This window comes from Sinocyclocheilus rhinocerous, unplaced genomic scaffold (genome assembly GCF_001515625.1).
Source record: "Sinocyclocheilus rhinocerous isolate Xijiao unplaced genomic scaffold, SAMN03320098_v1.1 scaffold1159, whole genome shotgun sequence".
Classification (NCBI taxonomy): domain Eukaryota; kingdom Metazoa; phylum Chordata; class Actinopteri; order Cypriniformes; family Cyprinidae; genus Sinocyclocheilus; species Sinocyclocheilus rhinocerous.
Window position 1 is genome coordinate 282318 of NW_015634336.1, and position 20486 is coordinate 302803.

General features: G+C 35.6%; 2 protein-coding genes across 4 annotated transcripts in view; one reads left to right on the forward strand and one right to left on the reverse strand.

Moving 5' to 3' along the window:
• Window positions 1-116: 116 nt before the first annotated feature.
• On the reverse strand, window positions 117-12690 carry rangap1a (RAN GTPase activating protein 1a). Of its 3 annotated transcripts, none has more exons than XM_016559407.1 (16): window positions 12642-12664; window positions 11956-12078; window positions 11742-11869; window positions 10576-10635; window positions 10255-10434; window positions 10003-10137; window positions 8369-8527; window positions 7718-7831; window positions 7508-7607; window positions 6025-6109; window positions 5685-5838; window positions 5462-5578; window positions 2997-3102; window positions 2831-2919; window positions 540-661; window positions 117-454 (listed from the first exon to the last, which is right to left on the reverse strand). In XM_016559407.1, the coding sequence occupies exons 2-16, from the start codon at window positions 12065-12067 to the stop codon at window positions 373-375; spliced, it is 1743 nt and encodes a 580-aa protein (XP_016414893.1). In that variant the 5' UTR covers window positions 12068-12078; window positions 12642-12664; the 3' UTR covers window positions 117-372. The 3 variants fall into 3 exon arrangements, with proteins under 3 accessions (XP_016414893.1, XP_016414891.1, XP_016414892.1); XM_016559405.1 differs by lacking the exon at window positions 12642-12664 and adding an exon at window positions 12347-12416; XM_016559406.1 differs by having other exon boundaries at window positions 118-454; window positions 12604-12690.
• Window positions 12691-13445: 755 nt separating this feature from the next.
• Window positions 13446-20486, forward strand: part of LOC107745532 (zinc finger CCCH domain-containing protein 7B-like) — a 23684-nt gene continuing 16643 nt past the window's right edge. The window contains exons 1-9 of the mRNA XM_016559433.1: window positions 13446-13663; window positions 14739-14814; window positions 14921-14957; window positions 15131-15328; window positions 16227-16385; window positions 17772-17852; window positions 17972-18028; window positions 18154-18193; window positions 19138-19328. Of these exons, the coding sequence (XP_016414919.1) occupies window positions 14756-14814; window positions 14921-14957; window positions 15131-15328; window positions 16227-16385; window positions 17772-17852; window positions 17972-18028; window positions 18154-18193; window positions 19138-19328 (822 nt within the window). The 5' untranslated portion in view covers window positions 13446-13663; window positions 14739-14755. The remainder of the gene's footprint in view (window positions 13664-14738; window positions 14815-14920; window positions 14958-15130; window positions 15329-16226; window positions 16386-17771; window positions 17853-17971; window positions 18029-18153; window positions 18194-19137; window positions 19329-20486) is intronic.

Genomic DNA, 20486 nt, shown 5'->3' on the forward strand with positions numbered 1-20486 from the left:
TTTGCGGTGTTGAAATTGGTGATAAGCTTTATGAAATTTCAGTGGTATCAACAATTTTGATGTCATAGGAACTTTATTCATAGCAAAAGTAACTATATTCTGATATATATTATATATCATTATCATATATATTATCATTCGAATAAACCAATATTACACTTGAACTTTCTGTACCCTCAATTCTGAAATAGTTGATATGCCCTGGCGCTAAGCACTTTTCCATGTTAAAGATTGTTTTTATAAATCTGAATGTTGGCTTAGATGGAAGATAAACTAGGCAGGAAATCAGGTGAGGTTTCAAGACCTGTTATGACTGTTTAATATTAAAAATCAGATGCAAGTCTTTTAAGCACACGTGTGTTTCAGAATTGTTCAGCTCTCAGGTTTGAGTTTCTGCAGGGTGGATTGCAAGCGATCTCGAGCACTGCCGCACGGCTCCAGCGACTTATTCGGCCTGTATATAAAATAATCAAACGCATCACATGCTGTTAATAACAAAAAACGTTCATAAAGGTAAACACTTCTGTTTGTTGGGTTACCTGGCCATGAAAGCGTTCAGCACAGTGATGTGTTCTCGAGGGAAATAACTCTGTTTCACTGCATGCTCCAAACACTGTAGATGTCCTGGGACGACCTTCACCGGCTTCAGCTTGTCTTCACTCTACAGAGAGAGAGATGAACATCAAAACACACTTTCCACCATCAGGTCCAACAGTTCTATTATAAAACAGATAGTTCCGGTCCTTGATTCTGATTGGTTGAGCCGCGTTCGAAGCTGTTGTAAATTACTCTACAAACATACACCTTTGTTTATATTTGTCTGTTGCTCGGCAACCACTTTGTTGCAACCACAACTGGTTCTGAGGAACTACATTGTTTGACGGAAGAATAATGTTTTTATTATCATTACACTTTCTTTGCTCTGTTTTATTTTGTGAAACCTTACTACGTATATGGAATAACCATTTTATAAAAGCAATAAGCCCCGTGAAGCCGTGGTTTACAGTGAATTTATAACAGCTAAGGGGGTTTTAGGCACTCTGCTTCGCGTCGGCTTCTTGGGGCTTATTGCTTTAGTCATGGTGAGTAATGAAACCAATTGCATTTCTATTAGGACAGGGGTTTTCAAACTGGGGTTCAGGGTGAGATGAAATGAGATAAAAAAATACAAAATAAAATTTGAAATATACATTACATTTAGTCATTTAGCAGACGCTAAATTACTAAGCGATTTACAATCCAAAGCGATTTACAAATGAGGACAATGGAAGCAATCAAAATCAACAAAAGAGCAATGATATACAAGTGCTATAATATAATAATATAATATACATACAGTATAGTTTTGTGCAGAAATTTATAAAATAAAAATAAAGGTCTGTGGAAGGGCAAATTAATACTTTTTAAGACCTGACAATTTTTTTCAGCGGATTAACTTGCATGGATTAATTGTTTACATCAAGACACATTGCTTTACTAGCAATGTGCGCTAGTAAAGTAAATAAAGTCAATTTTGATTTCATGCGGACTTTAAATCAAGAAATTTATTTTCAGAAACTGAAGAAAATGAAGTGTGTTAATGCTTAAAACAAAAAAGGCTTGTTTCGCTATGAATCAAAGTAGATTTTTCTGAGCCCATTGGTAGATATACATACACTGAACAAAATTATAAACGCAACACTTTTGTTTTTGCCCCCATTTTTCATGAGTTGAACTCAAAGATCTAAGACTTTTTCTATGTACACAAAAGGCCTATTTCTCTCAAATATTGTTCACAAATCTGTCTGTTCGGCAAAGGAGAAGTGCTCACTTACACAGATTTAGACAGATTTGTGAACAATATTTGAGAGAAATAGGCCTTTTGTGTACATAGAAAAAGTCTTAGATCTTTGAGTTCAGCTCATGACTAATGGGGCAAAAACAAAAGTGTTGCGTTTATAATTTTGTTCAGTGTATTTTTTAAATTCACTTCATTTTGATACATTTCTCAGAAAATAAGACATTGCATCATGTCGTTTTTGAATCTTGATTTAAGATTTTTTTTTTTTTTTTTTTACATTTGTGCTGGGAAACGAGACAAAAATACTAAAGGAAGAACATTTTGTTCCGTGTGATCAGAAGGTGCATTATAAGTTATTTCCATGTTATAGTTTAGCAATTTTTTTGTAAAATTAATTAAAATTAATGGAAATCAGTTGGGAGTTGTATTTTTAAACTTTTAGTGTCCTGCTAATACACTCATTGCATTTTCCTTAGACATAAAATTTTCTTTAATTGTTCTTAATAAAGTTGATAAACTTGCAGAAACCCTAACAACATTTATTAAGAATGATACATTTTTAATCTTAAAAATTAGCATGAATACTTTTTAAACATGTTGTATGTGCTATAATAGCATGCTTACAGTTTTTTTCCTCATAGTTTAAATGATCTGCATGGGTCTACATTAAAAATTACACCTTTATATTTGAGAAAGAGGGTTGTTTGCAATATTTGAGGATCTTTGACATCAATGTGTTTGACAAAAACACAGTTCTGTACAATTTCAAGCTGTTTCATGCACAGATTTCGTAGACAAGTTAGCTAAACATCCTGAGAACCGGAGAATCGTGCTGATAAAATGCTTTAGAGAATGTGGCATGAACAGCATGATTTAGCAACAAGTAACAGTGTTGGAATGACAGAAAGCCAACATGAAATGACATTCATAACCTATTTTAGTTGCATGATATTTCCAAGTGAAACAAACAGAAAAACTATATGTAAAATCCATTAGCAAACAGATTAGCTCAGTTTTCGCTCCCGGTCTGAATGCGCTAAACGTTTGTACCTTCAACAGCCCGAGCATCACCAGCAACGACGACATAAAACTCAAGCCCTGGAAGGAGGGTGTGAGGAAGGCTTTACTCAGCACTGCGTCTGAAACACACAGACACACGAGAATCAGTCAGACGTCTCAGATCGTCCAGCAGCCGTCTGACGGATGTTCATCTCACCGATGCTCTCCAGCACGGCCGATTTCACCTCGGCGTCATCTTCCTTATACACAGACGAGATCTTCAGAAACGCTTCCACGGTCTTACTCACGTCTGACACGTCCACCTGCGGAAAACACGCTGACACTCAGCACTGGGACTGACACACAGGGACTGACAAACATTACACACAGTGTTGGGAGTAACTAGTTACATGTAACGGAATTATGTAATTTAATTACAAAATAAATGTAACTGTAATCAGTTACAGTTACTGAGAAAAAATGTGTAATTAAATTAGTTACTTATGAAAATGGTAATGATTACAAAAGGGGGTAATATTTGAATATTTTCACACATACGTACAGATTTGATTGATTTCTTTCCCAAATTGCAGTGACTGCTCTAAAATATGAGACACCAATGTTTCAGGAGATTAGGACACATGCTTATTCGATAACTGTTAACCGTTTTATTTCCTGTTTGGGTCTATGTTTATGCTTTAACTGTTTTTTTTCCCCCCCAAGGCATTGTTAGATGCCAGTATTTCCTGAAATTAATATGCAAAGATTTGATTTTAAAAACAGTATCATAGCTATTTAACGGTTTCATGTCATGATTTAAAATCTGTATTTACCTCAGAATGATCTCAAAGTAAAAAGAGGTGCAAACGTCTGATTTTGTAGTGGCTGTGCGTTAAAATTAAACTATTATAATCTTAATTTCAAGATGAAAGATTTTTGAAAGTCTGAGAGTAATCAGTGTTGAGTGCTACTGTAAGGTTAACCTGCCTGCTTAAAATGTTTCAAAACATTTGTTAGAAATTTATAAAAGTAATCAAAAATGTATCAAATGTAATCAGTTACTTTACTTTAATAAATTAATTGAAATAGTTATGCACTACTTAGTACATTTTGAATAGGGTAACTAATCTGTAACCTATTATATTTCCAAAGTAACCTTCCGAACTCTGATTACACAGGATTTAGATATCAGGGTTTCTGCAGGTTTAATGAAGGTAAATTTAAGATTTTTAAAGAGGCTAAGTAACAGGATTTCTGCTGGTCTTAAATCACCCTTCCACAAATCCAGAGCAGAAAGTCTTTAATTCATCAAGTCATGGCATTTAATGTTGCATACATTGCAAAAAATTAAAAGCTTCCTCAGTATTTGTCTCGTTTTCCAACAAATATCTAAACATTCCTAAATCAAGAGACATTTACTGGAGATGCAAATTTAACATGGAGTCTTGTTTTTTGAGAAATTGAACACAATTGACTGTATGCTTCAAACAAGAATACCTGTCAATGAGGTACGAAAACTTGTTTTTTCTTTTAATTATAAACTCACTTCATTTTGTTCTGTTTCTCAGAAAACAAGACTTCTTGTTGCTCCTAAACAGTAGATATGGAAATAACTTTTACTGTACCATCTGATCACACTGCCAACAAGTGCTGTTCTTCCTCAGTATTTCTGTCGTTTTCCAGTGCAAATGTCTAAAGATTCTTAAATCAAGATACATTTACTTGAGAAAGCAAAATGACTCGAAAAAGTCTTCATATGGTCATATGATGTTCCTAAAAAGAACATTATTTTGTGTATTTGGTGTAATGAAATGTGTTTATGCGGTTTAAGGTTAAAAAAACACATTATTTTCCACATACTGTACATTATTGTTTCTCCTCTATGCCCCGCCTTTCTGAAACGCGTCGATTTTTACAAAGCTCATCGGTCTGAAAAAGCGAGGTGTGCTCTGATTGGCCAGCTATCCAGTGCGTTATGATTGGCCGAATACATCGTCTTATATTCGGGTCAATACGGTAGTTTCGCTTTCACAACGAAACACAGCGCCACACACGGTGGGCTACAGTGTGTGGAGGCCGGGGGCTAGAGTGAGGAACGGCCGGAGGGCTAGAGTATTTGAGACTTTAGTCTTTGTAACTTTACAGATCTTCTTTATGCACCAAGAGCTTGTAACACTCCAAAGAGAAAGGAAAAATTGAAATCGCATCATATGACCCTTTTAAGAAATGATAAAATAATCAAAATGAGTTTGATTAAAATAAAAACAAATATCTGCCACTGGGCAAAAAAAAAATAAAAAAAATCAACTGAATTCAAAGGGAAAACAAGTTTTCTGACCTCACTGGCAGATATTTGTTCTTGTTTCAAGCATAAACTCACTTAATTTTGTTCAGTTTCTCAGAAAACAAGACTTCATGTGTTCATTTTGCATTTCAAGTAAATGTATCTTGATTTAAGGATGCTTAGATGTTTGTATTGGAAAACAGGATAAATAGTGAGGAAGATATTCATATTTTGCAACAATTAATGCCACAAATATATGAATATAAGGTTTTCTGCTCCGATTTAAGATGTTTTTCAGGCCTTAAACTGCAGAAGGGTGAGTTAAAACTTTTTAAGAGCCACAGAAACCCTGAAATTAATATAAACGATTGTAAAAGTCACAAGCTGAAAAGACGGACCTGCTGCTGGATGAGGAAGCTTCTCTTTGCGCCAAGTCGCAGGAGTTTGTCTGGAGATGGAAAGCTCAGGAAAGACGAGACGTCTGGAGTACGAGGCGCTGAAGGCGGCGTTGAGAACTACGTAAACGGATACACATTTATTTTGTTCTCACTTATGTTTTCTATTTTGTAATGTTGATTGAAATTTTGCTTCAAACGGAAAGAATTGACTGTTTGATCAAACCTGGTTTAATTCACTATTTTCTTCTTCTCCCTCCTCTAACTCTTCTTCTTCCTCTTCCTCCTCCTCCTCCTCTTCCTCCTCCACATCTTCTTCTTCATCATCATCATCGTCATCCTCCTCATCTTCATCTTCCTCAGGTTCTCCCTCGTCATCACTGTGACATGAGAAGGAATGACGCTCCATTCATAAAAAATCATGTGAGAAACGAAAGCTCGTGCAAATCAGGCAAAGGATTAAAAATATCTCTTCTTTGCATTAAGATGAAGAGAATTTTAAATGTGCTGAACTGTCATGAACACAATGTCACAATGTCGTTTTTAGTTCGGGGTGTGTTTGATACCTCAGAGAGCCCAGTTTGTCTGCCATGTTCATGTTCTTCATCACCTCTCGCAGATTTTCACAGCCGCCTTCACCTAAACTGTTACCTAATGACAAACACAACCAAATGTATGATGTGGATGTGTTTGTAAATGTTGCTGCAGTATGTATTTTTCTTAATTACACAAGTTTATGTCAAGTTTTTATTAAACTTTAGTTTTAGTTTTAATATATAATAATATCAATAATATATAATAATATTAATAATATTTAATTAATTAATAATATTTTTGAAACTTTTATTTTCATGTTTTCAGTTGTCATTTTAATTTTAGTTAAATTTTTAGTCATTTTGTTGTGCCTATGTCTTTTTACTAGCTTTTTATATTACTCTTTGGATTTTGGATTTAATTTTATATTACTCTTTGGATTTAATTTACTATTTTTTTCAGTTTTAGTATTTATTTATTTCCAATTAATAATTTTAGTGTTTCAACTTAAAACTTTCAATTTTCATTTAAAATTATTCATCAGATATTTATATTTTATTTCTTCTTCATTTCAATTGACAAAAATAGTTGTATTAGTAGTAGTAGTTTACGATTATAACTCTGTAACCAGTCTTACCACTGAGATACTAATATAGTTTTGTTTATACTTGGAATTCATTTTTATTTTTAAAATTTTTGTAATTTAGTTGTTTTTGTGTCATTTTTATTAGTTTAATACATACATGTATAAAGTTTTTGCTATTTTTTTTTAAATTTCAGTTTCAGTTATTTTAGTACATCTACTTAAACTAAATAAAAATTATATTTCTTTGGAAACTAGCCGAAATAACATTTTTAAAAAAATATATTTTAATGAACATTTACAGGTGCATCTCAATAAATTAGAATGTCGTGGAAAAGTTCATTTATTTCAGTAATTCAACTCAAATTGTGAAACTTGTGTATTAAATAAATTCAATGCACACAGACTGAAGTAGTTTAAGTCTTTGGTTCTTTTAATTGTGATGATTTTGGCTCACATTTAACAAAAACCCACCAACTCACTATCTCAACAAATTAGAATACTCCATAAGACCAATAAAAAAAAACATTTTTAGAACTTTTCTACGACATTCTAATTTATTGAGATGCACCTGTATTTTATTTTATTTTAGTTTTTAGTTTAGTTAACTCTAATAACCCACAGTGATTTCTTTATCACTATTAGTGTATTTTAACATATTTAAACAGTGTTATGTATTAGATGATTATAGCAATGCGTTAACCTTCCAAGCAAATAGACAAATACACAGCCTTAGCATAATGTTTAATCTTACTTAAATCTTAAATGTCTTTTAAAGACTGTCACAGGTTTATAACCTGTTCTTCACCATTTTTTGAGAGCTAAACTTGGCTTAACCAGCGCATCAACTATTGCTGATTGTTCAGATGTTTGCAGATAAATCCTGACAATGCTGTGATGTTTTTTTCTTCTGTTTTTATATGTGTTTGTACCATTCAGGTCGAGTTTTTCAAACTGATCTTTATGCTGTACGGATCGAGCCACTTCCAGCGCAGCTCCCTCTGTGATTTCCCCAAAAGACAGATTCAGCTCCTGTTGAGTGAGATCGACGAGCATGTTTACTGATTTAGCTTTTTTCATGTCACCAGTTAAAGTTCTTTTTCCAAAACTACAAAGCATAGATATTGATCACCTATCAGTACCTTGAGTATCGGCAGTCCTTCTCTCAGGGTCTCTGCTATGGCACTGGCTCCTTCAGACCGAACAAGACAGTCACCAAAATTTATCACCTGCACATTGCGCAGGTGTTTCAATGCCTAACAAACAGAGAAACACATTTGAAATGAAGGCAAGAAACTATAGGAAAAAACACTGGTTTTCATTCACTGATCAATTTTGGGCTATTTTGCTTCCTTAACATTTCTTCTTTCATACTAGTGAAAAGAAAACATCCAAATTACATAGTTAACTTGTTTACTAATTTTTAGGGATGCACCGATACCGAGCTCCTGTACTTCAACTCGTACTCGTTAAAATGCCCTGATACCAAATGCCGATACCACACAGCATGTGATAAGTGCCATATTCAGACAATGACAAAAACTTAAAATATGTTTTAATGGGCATTTTTACTAGTGGGTGCAGGACACTATAGTTCATTTATGTAAATGAGGATAGCAAAATAAAGTAAACTGTGACAAATTATACCCAAAAATTCTTGGAAAAAGTGGTATCGGTGCATCCCTACTAATTTTTAACAGCTCAATTTTTGTATTTCGCTGTTGATATTGTACAGCTCTTCAATAATTCCACAGATTTTCCAGCTAAATCGCAGTATCTGTTTTCCAGTGTACCTGTGCCATGGCGATCGCCCCTCTCTTGGTGAAAGTGTTGTCGTTGAGGTTCAGGACACGCAGTTGTGGGTTGTGCTGCATTGCTGTGGCTAAAGCTGTGACTCCTAGGTGATTGATGCCATTCTGGGGCATGTGCACTTCCTCCAGACTGCCAATCAACTGAGAAGATAAAGCAACACCAATAGATCACTGGAGAAGATAAAGCAGTGGACCAATGGACCAACACCAGTGCACCAATGGAGAAGATACAACAATGGACCAATGGAGAAAACAAAGCAATAGATCACTGGAGAAGATAAAGCAGTGGACCAATGGACCAACACCAGTGCACCATGGGTGATGGTCGATTGGCCCATTGCTTTATTTTCTCCATTGGTGCACTGGTGTTGGTCCATTGCTTTATCTCCTCCATTAGAGAAAAAGCAATGGGCCAATGGACCCCTGGAGGAGATAAAGCAATTAGCCACTGAACCAATACCTGTGGACCAATGGAGAAAATAAAGCAATGGACCAATGGAGAAGATATCCAGCAAAGGACCAATAGGTCAACCACCAATGGACCAATGGAAAAAATAAAGCAATGGCTCAATGGAGTAGATAAAGCAATGGACCAACACCAGTGCACCATGGATGATGGTCCATTGGCCCATTGATTTATTTTCTCCAGTGGTGCACTGGTGTTGGTCCATTGTTTTTATCTACTCCATTGATCCATTGCTTTATTTTTTCCATTGGTCCACTGGTGTTGGTCCATTGGTTTATCTCCTACATTGGAGAAAATAAAGCAATGAGCCAATGGAGAAAATAAAGCAATGGACCAATGGACCCCTGGAGGAGATAAAGCAATGAGCCATTGGACCAATACCTGTGGACCAATGGAGAAAATAAAGCAATGGACCAATGGATTTTAAAGTAATGAGTAATGGAAAAGACAACATAATGGACCAACACCAGTGGACCACTGGAGAAGATAAATCAACACCATTGAACAAATGGAGAAGATAAGGCAATGAACCAACACCAAAGGATTAATCAGCTGAGAAAAACCGAACAACATCTACAATGGACCTAATGACAAAGGTCAGCAATCGGGTATATTTTAAAGCACCAAAGGAATGTAAATCAAGAAAATTATCATTATTATTCTGGAAGATTGTAGTTCAGGGTCATTTCTAGGCATGGGTACCGAAACCCAGTATTTAATCGGTCCCGGGGCTAAATTATGAAAGACCGGAGTATCGATAAGCTCTGACGTTAACGGTTCTGCTATCGGTACTGGAGAAATTAAGAAAACACACATACATTTATTATTGCTATATACATTATCTTGCAAATTCTATCTCACCAGAGTCGCCAGCTGTTTTTCAAACATTTGTCTATGATGCATTTTTGCTATTCACAATTCAGAAGCAAGATCGCGCCCACACGGAGGAGCTTCAGCACGCGCAACATGAAAGCCCTGTTTAATTATGATAGAAGAGAGAACTAAACATTCAAACATCTGCTTACACTTTAGGCCTGTGGCTGTTATATTAAGCTGATTTAATTTTTTTATTTCGATTTTGGCTTCTAAGGTAATACCGTTAAAACCTTAACGATACCCATCCCTAGTCATTTCTCGTATGGTTTAGCACCTGAAAGGCCTGCGCCAGCGCTGTGGCTCCATCGTTCTCCAGTCTGTTCCTGCCAGCGATGAACACCTTCAGCTGCAAGGGGGCGCCGAGCGCACTCGACTCCTTATGACACACCGTCAGAGCTGCCGCCAGGATCTAGAAAAGCAGGCAACACCAAATTTCCAGAGAAATAAACTGGCAATATAATAGAGCACAACAGTGACGCCCACTTGTTCAGGGCATGATGACACCAGTATCATAAACCCCGCCCACCTTTCCTCCTCCGATGCCCATTCCACAGTTGTTCAGACGCAGTTCCTGCAGCGTGTGGCAGGCGGTGCTCTTGAGCAGCTTCTCGATGCCTTTCACGCCATCGGGTCCGAAAGCGTTATCGCTCAGATCCAGAACCTTCAGCCGAGTTCCAGCCGTGATTAATGCGTCGCCCAGAGAAACCTGTAGAGGCGACGTTTACAAGCATTAAACAGACTGTTATAGTCACGACTACTAACTATGAGCACACTGGGTTTGATGAAGAGTTTGTAAAAGTCTTTGCTCTAAAAGATGTAGAATTAAATCATTAAGTGTCCATCTTACCAGTGCTGGAGGAATCTCAGCTCGCAGGCGGCCGGTAAACATGTCGCTCCAGTGGCAGCACTAACATGAGAGAAAAACAATAGCGGTAAAGAAGATAGTTTTAATTTGTTTCTAAATTTTACATCACTATATGACAATGTGTTTCATAAACATTATTATCAGCACAATATTATCATCTAAATGTGGTTTCTTGCTCTTGGCAGCCAATAATTCAATGTGCAAAACACACTATACTGATTTCCTAAGCAGATATGGTGATGGAAAATATATAAACTATATAATGTGAGGAAATATTATATGGTAAGACTGTACAATAAGGTTTCATCTGCTAACATTAGTTAACATGAACTAACAATGTTAATGTTAATCTCAACATTTACTACATAGATTTCGAAGATCAAAAGTTGTATCTTTTAACATTAGTTAATGCACTGTGAACCCACATGAACATTTTTATTAACTAACACTAACAAAGTTAGTTACTAACATACTCAAATACTAATTATTAGTTATATACCGTTATATATAATATACTGCTACATTAAATAAATGTATTGCTCACTATTAATCCATGTTAACAAATAAGACCTTATTGTTAAAGCGTTACCAATATATTTAAACTTTAAATTATTATTATTATTATTATTTAAATCTATATTCAAATTACTTTGCAAATCCAAAGATTCTTGGGCAAACGTAAAAGTTTTGCAGGATAATGCACTGAAATATAATTTCTCATTTTATTTCCCATCTCATCATTTTTATCCATCATAATGTCGAATTTGTGTTCAACATAAATTTAGTTTTATCCCGCTGCAAGTCTTGGTCATATTTGTTCATGTGATGATGTTGCACAACCTGTCCATGCTGACATCAGTCTTAACTACATCAAATGACAGATAAACTTGTGGAAAAATACTGTAGCGTTTGTGTTGACACAATGTCTTTGACATGTAATTTGTCTTCTCGTGCCTTTTAAAAGTTGATAAGCTGGTTTATATTTCTGTCATTACGATGCATGGCTGGGTGCATTAAATTACTTGATTTAGCATAGTTTCTTTTCTGCTGCCTTTAAGCTTTTCAGGTCATGATCCCTCAGTTGAGAACTCCTGTTTTAGGCTGTGTTTAGGGTTTGGGAATAAGTCCAGATGATCTGGCACATGCACCTGCAGGTTGCTCTTCTTCTCCAGGGCTTTAGCGATGGTCTGCGCTGCCTCCACGCCGATGGTGTTTCCCTCCAGTCTGAGCGCTCGCAGACCGTCAAACTCCTCGATCGCCTTCACCATCTTCTCCACTGCACACAACACAACAGCATTACCTCTGGTACTCTTTCATGAAGATAGAGAAACATGCAAAATTAGGAGATCATCATCAGCTCACCAGACTGAGCGTTGTCCAGTTTAAGGCCTTGTCCTTTATAACTGAGCTCGCCCTCATCGACTTGAGTTTTGGCCAACGAGTCGGCGAGATTTGCCACATCATCTGATGCCATCTTGACACCAACTGAAGAAAATACATGAACACAAGAGTTTAACTTGATTGCATCTCTTTTGCTATAGAGACAAAGAAAGTTCTTGTGATTCATAAAGATAACATTTGACACACTAGAATCAAACCCACTTCATTATTACAATGAATTAATATATTTTTACTAATATCATTAATTTCCATGTTACATTTACTATTATTAACTATGTAAATTAGCAATTAAATATATAATTTATTAATATTAATTAAACTGCACTGATCAATTCATCCCACGTAAACCTACTTTGCATGTCAAAACGTTAAATATTCTTAATAGTGTTTAAACTGCTGTTGCTCACCCCTAAAGTGATGTGTGTATGTTTACATGAATGTATGTGTCTATCTAACGTTATATGAATTATGAACATGTGTTTTCAGATTCACACTGACGCAAGATCAGCACGCAAAACACGATTCAAGTGACGCAGCCTATTTACAGCCACTATATCGACACTCATTTCCGGAGCAAACTTAGCATATAAATATTCAGTTTGTACTTACAGGTGTTGTTTAATATGATTTTGTGGGTGCAGTACTACCTCCCGCTCGTTCTGATGACGTAGTGGTATAGACGCGCAAGGGTTCATGGGATTTGTAGTTCGTATATTATTTTATTTAGCATGGACTTTTTTTTTGCCTTTTACTGTTAGTGTTAATAAAAATTACCATATAAAAATCATAAAGACACTATTTATGGATTTTTTTTATTGTTTAGGATCATACATTGAACTAATTCATTGTATAGATTGATTTTGTTGGCAAATTTAATTATTAGTAATTTGAAAGAGAGAGGCGGGAGTGTAACATCACGTATAAACATGTTTTTCACAGTGATTCTTGTAGAGATACTGAAATGCTTGGAGGGAATTCAAGGCCACTGTAATCTGACTCAAACTTTTCCCAAAACACAAGGACACATTTAATGCCAACAAACTAACCTAGGTTTAAGCATATTTACTTACGAACAGGTCAATGCATGTTTTTGATAGAGCATGTTCAGTGTTCTTTTTTCTTTAAAACTTTTGTTAAAGTTTAATAGTTATTTAACGGACGTTTTTGCGGAGCGTCACTGTCACGTGATACGTGTTACATTACTCATCGCTGGTCAGGATGGACCAATCACAGTGGTTCGTTGATTACTGGGCATAGATTACTTGACATCATTTTATAGTGTTTAAAATATGGTGTGTTTTACTTTGTATCCCAGTTATCAATTCTATAAAGGAACATGCTCAAAATAATATGCCTTTTACACTATACACGTTCCCAATAATGCGAAAAAACGTCGAGAGATTTATTTAAACGCATTTGAATGAAGGTCGAGCGCCTCCTGTTGGTGCAGCCGCGCTCGTCTCGTGGAAAAACGGTTATTAACTGGAAACATTAGTCGGGTTCACAGCGAGGGAGCGGTGCATGTTCACACACATTTGGCAAATGTCTTGAGATTGACCAGCTAATGATCTGGCAGTCATTCCTCTAATGTTTTACACACAGACCGCCAAGGAAACACGCGCGGAACTCAGAAGAAAGCGCCCTTTGTCGCGATTTTCTCCAGACACAGGTGAGTCTGACTGGAGTCATCTGGAAAGTTTGTGAGTTCACACTCTGTGATTCTAGTGTGACCTTATTCTGAGGGTATATGTGCTCTTTTGTGGCTGACTTTATTGATTATTAGACTGTCGTCCTGAATGTCCAGCTGCTTTAGTTTCGTTTTTGCAGAAACGGTTTGTTTATGGTAGGAAGTGAAGTCGAGTTTGGGCGTGTTTCAAATCTCCAGTTATCTCCCTTCTACTACAAGTTAACGGTTTTGAGTGTCGTCCCAGCCAAGGGAACGTTCTCAGATCTCTGACTAAGATTCTCTCAAAGTTACAAACATTCTTCCAGTAACGTTAACGTTCAAAGTTATCTGGTCTTTAATAACGTTCTCATAACACAAAAAAACATTAGTTATACATTGTTAAACGCTTTTCTGAATTCTTTTAGTTGCCCTTACGAAAATTAACGTTAATCGTTGTTTTACCAAAAAAAAACATGGTAACCACAAATTAACCTTGGTTTACTAACCGTAGTTTAACCATGGTATTAGTAGTACAACTGTGGTTATACAAATGGTAATCAATACAACAAAATCAATAAAATCTCCATAATGTTTGTAAAATGATAAAAATGTAACGTTTCTGTAATGTTTTCTTTACATAACCATATTCAAAACATTTTTTTCAAACGTTTTGAAAATTTAAGTTAATAATCAAAGATTTGATCGTTTAGAAAACGTTCAGAAATAACTTTCTCATAATTTTACAATGATTTTAAAAGTATTTTCAGAACATTCTTGTGATAGCTGGGATAGCGGCATGCTATAGCCTGATAATAATGCTCTCTAGGTAGTCAACTAGTTTTTGACTCATCCGACACAAATGAAAATGTACAAATACACTGCTGAAAATGCATAAATATACTGTACACTGTGATATAATAATTTAAAACGTTGACGCTTCAATGTTTAATACAGCAGTCTATACACCAAATATTCGGTTAATAATACACACTTTTAAGAGAGCATTGGTGTCTTTTGAGACAAACGGTGAACAGCTGGTAAACGTGAACTTTTGCACACGTGTCTGTTTGTTTTTCAGGGTTGTGATGGTCAAACATGAGCGGTGAGCGTCAGAAGCGCCGGGAGGAGATTCAGAGAGCGCTGAGCTTCATCAAGTACTACAAAAATGGATTATTCGTTTACTTTAAGTATCATTCAGTCCTGCTGACTGTCGTATCTCAAACACCGTGTTGATTTGTGCTTTGTTTTTCGTGTCTACAGAAGTTCTCTGCCTTATCCGGACCCTGAAGGCTATGAGGTTGGGCTTGAGGAAATATTTTGCACACAAACGCTTATCTAAATTAAGACAAATTCACATTTTCTCTCTAAAGTAGAGCTAAGTAAAGTCATTTAGCATGATTGGACCAGTTTAAAAAGTTATTCTATAATAAGCTGTCTGTTTGTTTCTTCTTTGCTGTTGTTGTTCATCAGGGCTTTGTGCTTCAGCTGGTGTGTGATCTCTTAGATGAGGGCAATGCCGTGTTTCGAGAGGGCGACTGGACGCAGGCGCGTGATCATTTCAGCGAGGGCGTCAACGTGGCGTTTTACGCTCAAGCTGAGGGGCTGAACGTTCCCGCCGCCCTGCTGGAGAGTCTGTACATCAACCGCGCAGCCGTCCATCAGAACATGGTGAATTTGACACCAAGATCTACATATTTTTGTAGGCCAAACTGGAAGTTAGCATCACTCAGATTCTTTTGACAAAAACCCAATGGGATTTTTCTATTGGCCTTTGGATTATTGTCAAAAATAAGCTCTGAGAACAACAAAATGATTCTTAAACGTTTTGCTCTTTACAATAATCAGAACACATCTTTTATTATTTCGAAACCTAAATAAAATGGAAGAAGATAAAAGCCAAACATAGGCTATAAACAAATTACACCATGGTAGCATAAAAAAAAAAGGGGGGTTTTATTGATGTATTTTATGTCATAGAATAAAATGTGAGAATCTCTTGAGCTTAACCAAAAACCAATCCAAAAAAACCCATTGACTTAAGGATGAAAGTGCTAAAATTCACTTCGTTTCTGGATTTTGGCCTTTAAGGTTCTTGTTGGATGCTTTATATGTGACCCTGGAGCACAAAAGCAGTCATAAGTAGCACGGGTATATTTGTAGCAATAGCCAACAATACATTGTATGGGTCAAAATGACCAATTTTTCTTTTATGCCAAAAATCATTAGGATATTAAGTAAAGATCATGTTCCATGAAGATATTTTGTAAATTTCCTACCTTAAATATATAAAAACTTAATCTTTGATTAGTAATATGCATTGCTAAGAACTTAATTTGGACAACTTTAAAGGCAATTTTCTCAATATTTAGATTTTTTTTGCACCCTCAGATTTTCAAATAGTTGTATTTCGGCCAAATATTGTCCCATCCTAACAAACCATACATCAATGGAAAGCTTATTTATTCAGATTATAAAAAAATGACCCTTATGACTGGTTTTGTGGTCCAGGGTCACATATTTTATGTTGCAGATGAAGTCATGTGTGTTTTCTCTCTGTCTGTGTCAGGGTGAGTTTGACAGCAGTGTGAAGGACTGCGATCGCGCTCTGGAGGTGTGTAAGGACAGCGCTAAGGCGTTGTATCGTAAGGCCGTGTGTCTGAAGGAGTCTGGAAAACTGAGAGAGGCATACGACTGCAGCACTGCATGTCTGCTGGCCTCACCGCAGGTAAACAACAAACATCTGTTATTATCCTTGTGGAAGTAAATGTTGCTGCTCAATTAACATGTGCTGATATATTAATGCTAAATAAATGGGATTAATTGTAATTCTTCTGTAATCTAATGGACCCTTTTCACGGGTTCTCAGAAGTCGTCAGGGTTGGCAAACCTCAAGGGTGAATGGAAACTATAAAAATGTTTTTTTTTTTTTGTGTGTTACCATTTTCCCTAATAGTGTTTCTATGACTTTGCAAGAGGAAAAAAACATTGTAAGATTGATTATGCTGGTCAGATGTATGTGAAATACAGAAAGAAAGAAAGAGAAAAAAAAAAAAAGAAAGAAAAAAAAATATATATATACACACACACAAAAACAATTGTGAAAAACTGTAATACTGTGATTATTTTGACTAGATATTTACTGTATTTTAGATCAGAATATTTCAAATGTACTTTGTTTCCTGTGAAAAAAAAAATCTTTCCATTCCATTATTACATTTTTTTTTCAATATTTTCCATTTCATACTGTTTAATGTCACTAAAAGGCCAAAAATGATTATATTTATTTGTTTGTGCTTTAATCTGTATCACTGAAACCCCTATGAAACTAAATATGTAGATTATTAATTTAAAGCAGTGTGTCAATTTAAAAACCATTCTAAACATTTAAATTGGAGTAAACTAATGAGAAAAAAAAAAAAAGAAAGAAAAAAAATATATATATATACACACACACAAAAACAATTGTGAAAAACTGTAATACTGTGATTATTTTGACTAGATATTTACTGTATTTTAGATCAGAATATTTCAAATGTACTTTGTTTCCTGTGAAAAAAAAAATCTTTCCATTCCATTATTACATTTTTTTTTCAATATTTTCCATTTCATACTGTTTAATGTCACTAAAAGGCCAAAAATGATTATATTTATTTGTTTGTGCTTTAATCTGTATCACTGAAACCCCTATGAAACTAAATATGTAGATTATTAATTTAAAGCAGTGTGTCAATTTAAAAACCATTCTAAACATTTAAATTGGAGTAAACTAATTAATGCACAGTAAATAAATGAATACCCAGCATTCAAAAACATTTATAATGTCTGACAATCACAAATTCTTAAGAAATTAAACTGAAATAAATGGTTATTTAGCATAATTAGGAATAAAAATGCATTGATTTACTTAATTTCATTCTAAACTCTTTTTGTTTGGTAAAGTCAGGAAGGATAATTTACTCATTTGCTAGTTAACTGTAACTCTTTTTTTTTTGTTGCTATCTTAGATATGTTTCATTAAACATGTTCTTGATTAGTTGTATCAGGGTCATGTGACTGTCTGGGTCTTGTGATTTCTGTCTGTTGTGTCTGTCATATTTTCTATGTTTTTCAGGATCAGACGATCAGTAATTTGTCCAAGGAAATTGCAGCCAGTCTGGGCCTGAAAAACAGAAAAGCGTACATCAGTTCTCACGTGAGTACCCACAATCCTGTGCATGCTGTTGAAATATTTTTAACACTGTTTTGAGTGCAATAAGGAAATGTTTGAGAAAGATAATCATATTATGAAACAAATCTGTTCTTCTGTTTCAGAGGGGGAAAGCAGCAGGTTCTGAGGACGACTCTGTCGCGCCATCACCTTTAGATGAGGCAGGACTTCATTTAAAAAACCAAAACTACGGTTTTAAACTAATTTCTCATGAATTTCATCTTTGGATTTCGGCTCAGCTAGCTGATGATGAGTAGATTGAGACGTCTTTGGTGTTTGTTTGCAGATTTCTTCTGTTGGGCTGGAGGAAGTGACTGACTCCGCAGGTATTTCAAAGACACTGAATAGCATACTAATAGTAGGAATGCAGCATGTTTTCCTGCAGCTCAGACAGTAAAGTGTGACGTTAGCAACACCAAGGTCATGCGCTTGATTCCCAGAGAATGCATCAACTGATACAATTTTTTCATTGCATCATCCCTTTGGATAAATCTGCCTGCCAAATGCATTAATTAACATTAATGTACAAAAGTTTTGGGTGAGTATAATTTTTTGAAGGAAATGAGGATGCATTGATCAAAAGTGAGAGTAAAGACATTAATTATGTTACAAAAGATTTCTATCTCAAATAAATGCTGTTCTTTTGAACTTTCTCTTCATCAAAGAATCCTGATAAATAAAAATGTATCACAGTTTTCACAAAAATATGAAGCAGCACATCTGTTTTCAACACCGATAATAATCAGAAATGTGTCTTGAGCAGCAAATCAGCATATTAGAATCATTTCTGAAGGATCATGTGACATTAAAGACTGGAGCAATGATGCTGAAAAACCAGCTTTGATCACACAAATAAATTACATTTTAACATATTCACATAGAAAACAGCTATTTTAAATTATAATAATATTTCACTTTATCAAATATTTTTTGTTATCAAATAAATGCAGCCTTGGTGAGCAGAAGACACTTTATACCTATTTCCAGTATGAATTATATCTATATATCTTTAGACATCATTTTATCAAAGTACTAAAACTTAAGATGCTTTTAAACAAAATGTATTAAAACTCTATAGATATATATATATATATATATATATATATTTATATACTGTATATGTATACATGCCCTTTCACATGCTGTTTTTATCAAAAGAAGACAGTATAATGTGTACAGTATGCTGGTGTTTCATTACAAACGTGTCTGCAGTCTAGTCTTAACTCTGCAGCTGATTGTGTTCATGTTCAGTGTTTTCTCTGTCTGACAGCTGACTCTGATTGGCCGTCTCCTGTCTTACCCGCTCCGGTCCCCGTGAGCGACTCCCACGAGGCCCTGGGTCTGTCCGGAGCTGTGCCGCTCTCGGTGCCCGTGTCTCAGCTGCTGGAGGACAATGAGCTGATTGGAGACGAGCTGGACAGTCTGCTGGACTGCATGTCTAAAGAGGAAGACGCATCGCAGGTGAGCCACTAACTAACCAGACATAAATGCACTGTTTCCCACAGCCTTACACTCTATTTGTGGCGGCACTCCCCCGCCTCCATCTAAATTCATTATCTAGGGAAATAGATTTTCCCTGGTAACGGCTGTACACAAAGCAGCGCTTCACTCACAAACGCTGCTTTATCAGGCATTAAATGCAAGATGAAATGAAAATGACATCCAAAATTTTCTGAAGACAAGTCGGTTTCCTTCAGAAATACAGTGATGTAAAAACACCCGCACCAGGTTTCGACTTTGAAACGTGCAGTGCTCATTAGGGCTGTCAAAAAAAAAATCGAATTTCGAATATTCGTCGAATTCAAAAAAAAAAAATCACATTTGAATGCAAAAACATTGCATTCGAATTTTAGGTCTGCGTCAGCCGTCAGGCAACCTATCAGTGGCGCATGAAATGTGAAGACGATGTAGGCTAAGTGTCATTGCATTTTAATGCTTTTGTTAGCCTATCCAGTTGAACCCACTAGATGCGGTGCTGCTACGTTGTTCATTCAATATATTGCAGAAAACGAGAGCATCAGTGTGGAGAAGATGTTGTTTACGTCAAAACTGAAACCAAGCCGTTCACACAGAACGCATATTTATCACATTTTCTAGAGGGACATCTATCAGCGTTGCACGCGCGTCTCTCACAAGAGAGCAGCATGTTTAGAAAGCCATGTAAAATTAATGTAAGTTCAACTTTTAAAAAACATGTCTCAAGACTTTATGGCGGTTTTTCCCCATCCCACTGTATCTCATGTTTTTAAATGAAGAAAGTAGCCTACTCTTTGTGATTGGTTTTCGGCCCTTTGTATTAAACTATACATGCATGGTGCTGGGGGTTTTTTTCTAATTGTTTAAGCAACTTTATTAATTATATATGGTTTATAAACATTATTTTAAACATTATGCACTTTTTTTCAGATAGTCGTGTTATTTTATTACACTTTGAAGAAACATGCATAATATTTTGCTCGATGCGCCCTCTTGTGGCCTCAGGAGAGAAGCCAAAAGCTTTTTTCCCCCCTAACTGAAATTATGCCTTTTAAATCTGAATATAATTCGAATTTTGATAATATTTAAGTAGAAAATTCGAATTTAGTTTTTCAGTCATTTTGACAGCCCTAATACAGACCA